Here is a 9,767-nt window from a genome sequence, read left to right on the forward strand (position 1 = left end):
GAAGCCAGAGTCTCCTCCATGCAGCCCCACTCTGCACCGGTGCACCATCCACCCTCCCCTACAGGTGATTATGAACATGGTGGCTTCCAACCTCACTCCATCACTGGGTGCAGTCGGCCCATGTGGGAGGTGGCTGCGTGCCCAGATACCATCCCCACTGTTGGCCTCTGTAAATGTCTGTGGAACCGAATGACCTTTTCTCCTTTGTCTGTGAAACTTGGCCTGTGGAGAAGGCTCTGCCCTGAGAGGAGACCCAGCAGTAGGCCTATTTGAGGAGCAGAAGGGGCCAGTTCAGTCGAACAAACACTGATTGTTCTCTGGCTCTGGAGGAAAGTGACAGATAAGGGCAAGACAACCCCTAAATAAAAGATGCAGTGTCTGGGACAGATGGGGACCCGACCAACTGAAAGATGGGAATGGCTATGATGAGCGATAAAACAGAGGTACCTAATAGTCCAGAAAGACAGGAGAAAGATGAATTTGGATTGAGAAAGGGTAAGAGGGATGGCAGAGGGCAGAAGCATTCTCAGAGAAGGTCTTCCCTCCTAAATCCCCCCCAAATGTAGCCTTGCGGAGAAAGTGCCAAGTAGAATTTGGAGGGATGGGGATAGGGCCAGATTGGGGTCAGGAAATTGGACTGTTAAATGGAAATTAAAGAGAAGGAGATTATAGAAATTAAAAAAGGGAGAGTTTTTGTTTTTAACTTTTTGTATTGGAAATGTTAAAAACTTACACAAAAGTATGGAGAATTGTATAGTGAATTCCATGTACCTATTACCCAGTTTCAACCGTGAGCAAGTTATGGCCGGTCCTCTTTTATTCATCTCTACCGCTACTTTTTCTGGAGTATTTTAAAGGAAACTTCAGACATATTTAATTCATAAATTCTTCAGCATGAATCTCTGATAAGGACTTTCTTTTTAATACTACCACTGTGCCATTATCACACCTCACAAAATCGAGAATAATTCCTTAATATCATCTGAGTACAAAGTTCATACTCACAACCCCACTTTTCTCAAGGATGTCCTGCTATAGTTGGTTTGTTCAAATCAAGATCCAAACACAGTCCACACATGGCATTTGGTTGTTATGTCTTCTGCAACAGCACAGAAGGGAGAGCTTTGAAGCTTTTCCTGGGGATGAAAAATTGCTCAGAAAACTGAAGGTCCCAGAGTGAGGATTAAAAGTGAGAGTGTATCCATGCCAAGACCTAACTCAGAAAAGGGAGCCAAGGTGAGGCAAGAAAAAGGGCGTTCCTACCTCTTTCCATTGGCTTGTTTGTTATAGGGACAACCTTCAGGGACACATCCTTCCTACAGCTCTCCCCACCCATTTATAAGGAGGCGGAGACTCAGGCACCTGTAAGCCTCACGTGCTCCTTTCAGGCTGTAGGTAAAGCCAGCAGGGCCCAGGCTCTAGCCAACGAAATAGCCAGCAAAAGGGAGAGGTGGAGGCGTCACCTATATTAAGGGAGATTGGGGAGGAGGAGGGCCAGAGTGACAGACCTGGGCAGGAGAGAGAAATGGGTACTCAGGTGTCCCTGGCTTTCTGTGGAGGGTGGGGTTGGAGAAATGGCACAGATGGAGGTTTGAAAAGTTCAATTTGTTTGCAGTTTCTAGAGGAGGCCTGGTATTTAGAGAAAATCTTCTAGAGTGCCTCTTCAGAAAAGCCGGGTTCCTTTTTTATGCCTGGGAAGGTGGCTGCCGCTTCATCTCCCTGCTCTGTGGATGTGGGTGCTGACCTAGCACACCCCGCTGGGCTTGTTCAAGGCATTTGCATCTGCAAAACAAAACCTGACTTCAGCCACAGCATTCTGTCTTCTTCCTCCCTTCCCGACATTCTTCTGAGACACCAAACATGCTCCTAGGAGCCTGGTCAGAATTGCCCAGACTCTCTGGTGTCTCTGAAGGACCACAGGCTGGAAGGTGGACACTGTTTGTTTGCATAGAGGTGGGGGCGAGGTCAGTAGAAGGCATAACATAGCTCCATCTCCCTCTCACACTCCCAATTTAATTAAAAATGTTAGTGCCACATTTATTCTGGGAACAGATTTAACTACAGAATTTACACCTCTCTGACTTTCAAGGCTTAGATGAGAATGTCAGCATCTGGTGAGTCCTCTTAGCAACAAAGGAGGCCCATTGATTGAGAAAGGCCAGCCTGACAGATTTATAGCCTGGGTGGCCTCCTTCTCAAAGTTGGTGCTGCTTTGTGTAGCTTATAGACAGGGCCCTAGAAGTAATTGCATTACCTCCCATGAATGGCCTCTGGGAGTGGTTCCACTTATATTTTAGTTGGGCCCCTCCACTCAGTGCCTGGCACTGCTGGAACAGTTGGAAGGTGGGATTCTCATTAACGGACTCCCCTAACTTGCATGTTGACCTTCCAGCCACAGGGTTTAGGCATCTTTCTCTTGGCAAGGGTACCAATCAGTAAGTGGGTAAAAAGAAGTTCCTTTCCTCCCAGTGGCTACCGATCCTGCCTCATCAAATTCTCCAAGTGAGCTGCAGTTGTCCCCATGCAAGAGTTAGGCTCAAAGGTGAATTTTAGACATTAATGAAGTTAGAGGTAGAGATGTTCTGTGGGAGACACTAGTTGCTGGGAGGCACAAGGGAGGGGGACTAACAAAAACCAAATAAATGCGGAGTAAAATGTCAGTGACATGCTGTGAAGAAGTAGGGCACAGGCACAGTGAGTTGTATGGGGCAGCTGAGGTGGTGTTTTACATAGGATGGTCAAGGTCTCTCTGAGGAGGTAACATTTAAGCAAAGACCTGAACAAAGTGACAAAGTGAATATATGAAGGAGCAAGGGCAAAGACCCTGACACCTTGTGTTCCTAGACTGGCAAGCAGACCAGTGTGACAGGAGCCACAGCGACAGGAAGGAGAGAGGGAGGAAATCAGGTTGGAGAAGGACCCAGATGATACAGGCCTTGGGGTTCTTGGAGAGCTTGTTGGGTTCGTTCAAGAGTGCCAGGAAGCTGCTGGAAGGCTTCGATACCAGTGACGGGCAGGCTCTGCCTGCTTTTGCATCTCCCTTCTGGGTGAGACCTAGACCCAGGGCTGAGCTTGCAGGTGTGGCAGAGGAGGTGAGAAGCGATTACAGACAGAGCTGGGAGAGCTTGGTCTGTGGTCTTCTCAGCACCCTCATACTTTTTCCTTCTCTTCCTTCTCTGCCTTCCCCTCCCCTCTTTCTCCCCACACTCTTTGGCCCAAACCACTGTGTTCCAGTTTGGGACAATGAATCACTCCTGGCTTTCTCATCTTCCCTCTGTGTCAAGGTTGTATGCATTCTCCTCCCTGCTCCCTGACCCCCACAGAACTCAGCTGACTCCCAGACAGAGCTGTCCTCACATCACAGGGTCATGGCTGCTGATCCAGGTGACTGGCCTCTCTGGCAGGAGTGAGCAGGTCCCAAGTCTTAGGATTTCATTCCAGTTTGTCTCTTCAGCGGCTCAGGGAAACAATTTGACTATACAACTATTAAGCACCTACTGTTGTCTGCTCAGGGTGGGGAGGAGGTGGGACAGGGGACATTGACAAACACATGAAGAAAATTCTCTCTGTGCCCTCCAGTTGTTTTCCATTAGTGGGACAACGCCACTGTAGAGCTGACCAAAATAAGTGATATATGTAATAAGGGAGCTCACATGTGTCTCGGTCACGTTGGGGAAAGAGATGTGTCTTGGACGTTGTCTTGGAGGAAGTCACATTCGAATTGGGCTTTGAAACTCACAGAGGCCTTCCAGAAGGATGGGGGTTGGGTGGACATGGAAAGGACCCCCCGGGGGAACGTTGTCAGTCCAGAGCAGTGCGGGCCAGCAATATGCACTGGCTTCCCCTGGTGCCTAGTGCCATGATGAAAAACAAATAAGAATGGAGATGTGCTCCAAGTGTGGTTAAGAGACAAGACCAACACTCAGGAACCAATGAGCTACCTCACTCATCAGTCACTGAGGTGCCAAATGAGGCAGTGCTACAAAGAGGCTGTCAGAGGAGAAAGAGAGAATTAGAGCTGGATGGATAGTTTATTTTCTTGAGGTCATGGAGTTCTTTGAGGATCAATGAGCACTATCTCCTCAGGAGAAATGTGTATCTGTACCCACACACTAAATTTTTGTTTATTCACATCTCATAAACTTACAATTTAAAAGTATACAATTCAGCGAGTTTTAATGTATTCGCCAGATTGTGCAACAATCATCACTGTCTGATTCCAGGACATTTCATCACCCCCAAAAGAAACTTTATATGTTTTAGGAGTCATTCCGCATCCTCCCCTCTCTCCACCCCCTGGCAACCACTAATCTCTTTTCTGTCTCAGCGCATTGACCCATTCTGGACATTTTATGTAAATAGACCCGTACAATAAGTGGCTTTTCATGTCTGCTTTTTGTCACTTAACATGTTTTCGAGGTTCATTTATGATGTGGCATGTATCAGTACTTCATTCCTTTTTATAAATAATATTCCATTGCGTGGATATACCACATTTTGTTTATCTATTTATCAGTTAATATACATTTCAGTTGTTTCCACATAGGAATAATGCTGCTCTGAACATCAATGTTCAAGTTTACACACTAAAACTCACAAACCATTTCAGGAGGTCCAATAGAATCCCTGAAACTCAACTCTTGGGCTCAGAAAACTGTTTTACAAAAGGGAAGTAATTCAAGAGAGAATGGGCTCATCCCTCAGTTTTTTTATATATCAGTTATACCTCAATAAAGCTATTTTTTAAATAAAATAAAATTTAAAAAGAGAGAATGGAGAAGGCACTGAGCACCTCTAGGTTAAGCAGTTTACATACCCTCATTAATTTTATTCTAAGCGACCCTGTAACACAATGTTACTTATTGTCCCCATATGACAGATGAGAAAACTGAGGCTCAGAGAAGCCATGCCAGGCTTCTTGGGGAAGTCAGGTTCTAAACTGAGACTTGACTGCCAGGTCATGAAAGGCAACAATACATCCTGTCTCCTCTTGACTCCCATCAAAGCCCCTATTTCCTTCCATTTGTTTTTGAATGGAGTAACGATGTCCTGTATGACAATAAGGCATCCATTTTTCTGGGCCCGTTTGCCCAGTACACAGTGGGCATCCTAGGCTGCCGTACATCGCCCCTTCCCGACAGTGATCCGTGATTGAAAGCCCTGCCACCTGCTCTTTCCTGCTGAGGGGCTGAGACTCCAGCCCAGCTGGCTCGTGCGTGTCTGATTATGGTAATAATAGCTCAGGGCACCAAGGACATTTCTTGAACAGCCGAGGTATCTAGAAACGTCGCCCTCAACGTGACGTCTCTCTGCATGCCCTGCCCAGGGTCAGGCTAAGAACAGCGTGTGGTCGGGGGTTCTGTGGAGAGGGGGTGGCCGTCCTCCGAAGCCCAGTGTCAGCTGCCATGCTCTGCTTTGTCTCCCAGCCGGTAGACAACCAGCAAGCCCTGGTGCGCAGGGAGTCCGTGGTCAACCTGGAGAACTTCAAGAAGCAGTATGTCCGCAGGCGGTGGAAGGTATGTCAGGGCTGTAGGGGGCCCAGGTGGTTCCTGGATCCCTCCAGGTCTCTGTATACATTCTCACCTGGCCATTTCTTTTCTCTCCCTCCCTCAGCTCTCTTTCAGCATCGTCTCCTTGTGTAACCACCTTACCCGCTCCCTGATGAAGAAGGTGCACCTGAGGCCAGATGAGAACCTGGTGGGTAAATGCCGTGCCCTCTTCTGGGGTGGAATTCTGTATTGGCCTGGAGCTCAGGGATGAGGAGGAATAGATAGGTCTTAACTGTTTCCAGCCAGTTCTGCTGGTCCTGTCCTCCTTTGCACTGTGTGATTACTGGAGGCCTCGTGTTCAGGGGGACACTGGGGTGGTGCCAGAAGCTTCTGGAAGACATTAAATCCTCTCCTGGTGGATCTTCAAAAGAGACCGCTGCTGTCGTTCCACTGCCCCAGCCTTTCTCTGAGGACTGGTAGCCTGCTGGCAATCTAAAATTTATTCCTGGCAATCCAAAGATCTGTAGAATGGGATCTTTATATTCATGTTCCAATTGTTCTATTTGTTTTGCTTTAGATTAACATTAATGATAATAATAATTAAATGATAGCTCATATTTGATTAACTTCTTACTGTTTTGTATACATTTAAATTGAGGGATTTATAATATATTGGTCAAGAGTGTGGTCTCTGGAGCCAGACATCCAGGATTCACATTTGCCAGCTACCAGCTGTGTGACTCTGATGAAATTACTTAACCTCTCTGCACCAAAATGTTATCATTTGTTGATGAGATTATAGGGTAGTTGTGTGAATTAAATGATGACATTTTCTTAAAACTTCGTATTATAAGCACTCAATACATATTATCAGTTATTATTCTTGTCTAAAATCCTCCTGTAGACTTTCAAATGCAGTGCCAGTGTCAGGGATGGCACAGGTCAGGTCATAATGTGACTCCTGCTCAGGAAGGGGCTGGAAGGCAGCTATCTGAGACAGATGGGCAGTCAGCCCTGTGGATCCTCAGGACACACAGCACTCAGGCTACATCCCAGGACCTGGCACAGGCCCTGAAATCCTCCCCCCACCCCACATCCTGGGGACCTCTTTCTTCAGCCTGAGCTCTTGTTGATTCTAAGTCTTGCCCAGGACTTGAAGGTTTATGGCTCCTGGGGCCTGAAGCAGCTGTGTGGGTATAGCCAAGCCATGTGTCTTCTCTGGCCACTTTCCTCATCTGCTATAAAAGGGGACTGGTTTCTCTCACTGTGAAAATTCCCGTTAATGACAGATAGACTTTCCCCAGCTTACTTTTTTATTGTTTGGCTCTGATGCATGTTAAAAAGTTGCTATTCAGCAGAGCTTGAGTTATTTTTATTGTTGTATCTGGGCTTAGTCCAGGATGTATTTAGCTAAAGTTGATCTTAACCTTGTATTTCCAGGTGGCTTAGGCCAAGGGAAGGAGAGAAGGCCCTGGGAAGGCACATGGCAGATATCAGGCATGCCTTTCAGCTGAGTTGCCCTGATACAGTCAGTACAGGCCATGAGGAAAGAGGACCAGAAAGTATTGAAAAGACTATAAATTTCTATCCTAATTTTTGTCCTTGTGCAAACATTAAAAAATAGTCCTCTTTTTACTTGGATACTCGGCACCATCAGCTCAATGGTTCACCCTACAAGTGGGAAAGGATTGGGTCACAGACATCTATTATAAAGTTTTCCCAAGAGGACTGCCCTTAAAAAAAAAAAAAAAAGTCCTTTTGTTTAGGAAACATTAAAATTGAATATCTTACACAGATTTTTATGACTTGCTTAAGGTTTTCAGAATTAGTACTTCTTTTAATAATTTTAATAATTCGATGAGATCAATGTGGCCTGAATGAAAAAGGCACTATGACCTCCAGGGTGACTGCTTTAGCTCTGGTCTAGCCATGGAATGTACTTTACTCTTTTTCTCTTTCGTGAAAATGGAGCACAGAAGCCATTTCTCTGGAAAAACTGCATGGCAAGTCTTGCTCAAGATGCAGCCTTAGCCAGTCAAAGAAGAGGGGCTGTGGAATGGGGGCCGTTAGAGCTTGGGGAGGTCCTGGTGGCTCCCCTACCCGCCTGCTCTCTAGTCTGAGTTCAGGAGACCCATCAGCCCACAGACCACATATCAGAGTGATCTTGATTATGTGGCAGCCACCAGATGTAATTTTCATTATTGTTACAATTTGGCTTCTTCCAGTGCCTGGTTTGGCCTACCTGTTTTCCTTTCTCCTGGAAAGGAGGCCTCAAGGCAATTAGTGTGGCCTCACTTCAGGTCCTTCCCCATGCCCACCTCGTCCACGCACAGTCTCTGGACAAAACAACAGCTTTCCCCTCAGCACCCACCTTCCTGGCTTGCAGGCCCCTGGCCCAGGTATCCCAGGCCAGGTTGCCCAGCACGACCCCATTCCCGGCATCGCGTGACCCTCTTGCCCTGGGTCTCATTTTTTAAATTTTTTTCCCCCAGAGGAATTGTGAGAGTGACACAGAAGAGGACATCGCCAAGAGGAAAGCCCTCCACCCCCGGAGGAGGAGCAGTACCTCCTAAGTGGCCTAGCTCTCAGTGGCCACCAGGGAGGCCCAAGCCTAGCAGGCCTCCCTTCTGTGCAGACTTTTGGTTCGCTCGTCACCAGCACCCAGGCATTTTGCATTTCTGAACATTTTGCAAGAAAGATGGACCTATAGGATTCAGAAGAGTTCGCAGGGGAGCCTGGAGACCCTGGGAGATATGGTTGTTTCCTATGGAGGAGGCACCAGCATTCCTGAAGCTCTTATTCTCCATAAAAACAGGCTCTTACCTGTCTGCCAACCACAGAACTCCTGGGGTACGATGTAGACTTAAGAAAGCAACGTAAATGAGCATCATCATCATGAGTGAAGGTCAGACTTAGGCAGATTTCCTCACAGGATGAGGGCGTTCAGAAGCAGCCTGGTTGAAAATTACACCAGGAGGACAGAGGCCTCCCTCAAGGGAACAAGACAAGTGAGCGGAATGAATCTTGGGGTACAAGGGGCCAACCTGTCTCCCCTCAGAACCCACATGGAGTCAGCATATCAAGCTGACCAACGAATCAGACATTCTAAAGTAGCCCGTTGTCAGCCCACTATATTGTAATTTTTTTCATTTTTATTAAACTTCTGGTTTATCTGATACCTGGCTTCTTTTAGGGTTATCGACATCTGATTTTCTTTAGAGAGCACCCAGTGTTGGTATTTCAGAAGGTCATTCTGGACCATCTTCTCTGGACTGCAAGACACTTGCCTTCTCCATTCTTTGTTAAAGGTTTACAGCCCAAGAAAATCAGCCTAGATATGGCATATAATGCCTGTGTTCCTTCTACCACTATTACCATCACCCCTGCTGGTATGGGCTGAGTTATGTCTCCTAACTCAGTGGTTCCCAGCCTTTTTGGCACCAGGGACCAGTGCTCCTATGAAAATCTAATGCCTAATGATCTGAATTGGAGCTGAGGCAGTGATGCTAGCGCTGGGGAGTGGCTGCAAATACAGATGAAGCTTTGCTAGCTTGCCTGCCTCTTACCTCCTGCTATGTGGCCCAGTTCTTAATAGGCCACAGACCAGTATTGGCCCATGGCCCAGGGATTGGGGACCCCTATCCAAACCCCTAGAATTTATCCTCCAGTACCACAGAGTATGACTAGATTTGGAGATAGGGTCTTTAAAGAGGTAATCGAGTTGAAATGAGGTCATTGGGACAGGCCCTAAATATGACTGGTGTTGTTATAAGAAGAGATTAGGACACAGAAGAAAGACCATATGAAGACACAGAAAGAAGTCAGCCATCTACAAACTAGGGAGGGAGGCCTCAAGAAGAAGGCGGCGGCCCTGCTAATACCTCCATCTCCGACTTCTGGTCTCCAGAACTGTGAGAAAATAAATTTCTATTGTTTAAGCCACCAGCCTGTTCTACTTTGTTAAGGCAGCCCTAGAAAACTAATATACCTGTCAACCATAGCCAAAATAGGGGGCTTTTTAAAGATGTGGATGGAGAAGGGCAAAGAAAGACCCACGGGGAGAAAGGAAAGGAAGAAGAGATGGATTACCTGGCCCCTTAAGTGAAATTGGTAAGGGAACCTTAACAACACAGAAATTGGGGCCCTGTTTTCCAACCAAAAGAATGGTGTTGCTGACCAGAAACCCAAGAGAAGCCCTGGGAAGCCAAAAAGGAAAAGGGTCAGGGTGAGGCCCCGAGACTTGAAAAAGTATGTGGGAAGAGGTGGGAAAAAGACAAA

General features: G+C 46.8%; 1 protein-coding gene across 2 annotated transcripts in view; it reads left to right on the forward strand.

Moving 5' to 3' along the window:
• The window catches only part of DAPK2 (death associated protein kinase 2), a 118,817-nt gene extending 109,386 nt beyond the window's left edge, over positions 1-9,431 (forward strand). For both annotated transcript variants that reach the window (XM_039865338.1, XM_039865341.1), the window contains 3 exons: positions 5,427-5,516; positions 5,614-5,697; positions 7,982-9,431. In XM_039865338.1, coding sequence (XP_039721272.1) covers positions 5,427-5,516; positions 5,614-5,697; positions 7,982-8,062 — 255 coding nt within the window. In that variant the 3' untranslated portion in view covers positions 8,063-9,431. The remainder of the gene's footprint in view (positions 1-5,426; positions 5,517-5,613; positions 5,698-7,981) is intronic.
• The last annotated feature ends 336 nt before the right edge of the window (positions 9,432-9,767 follow it).

This window comes from Pteropus medius, unplaced genomic scaffold, assembly GCF_902729225.1.
Source record: "Pteropus medius unplaced genomic scaffold, Ma_sr-lr_union100, whole genome shotgun sequence".
Lineage (NCBI taxonomy): Eukaryota > Metazoa > Chordata > Mammalia > Chiroptera > Pteropodidae > Pteropus > Pteropus medius.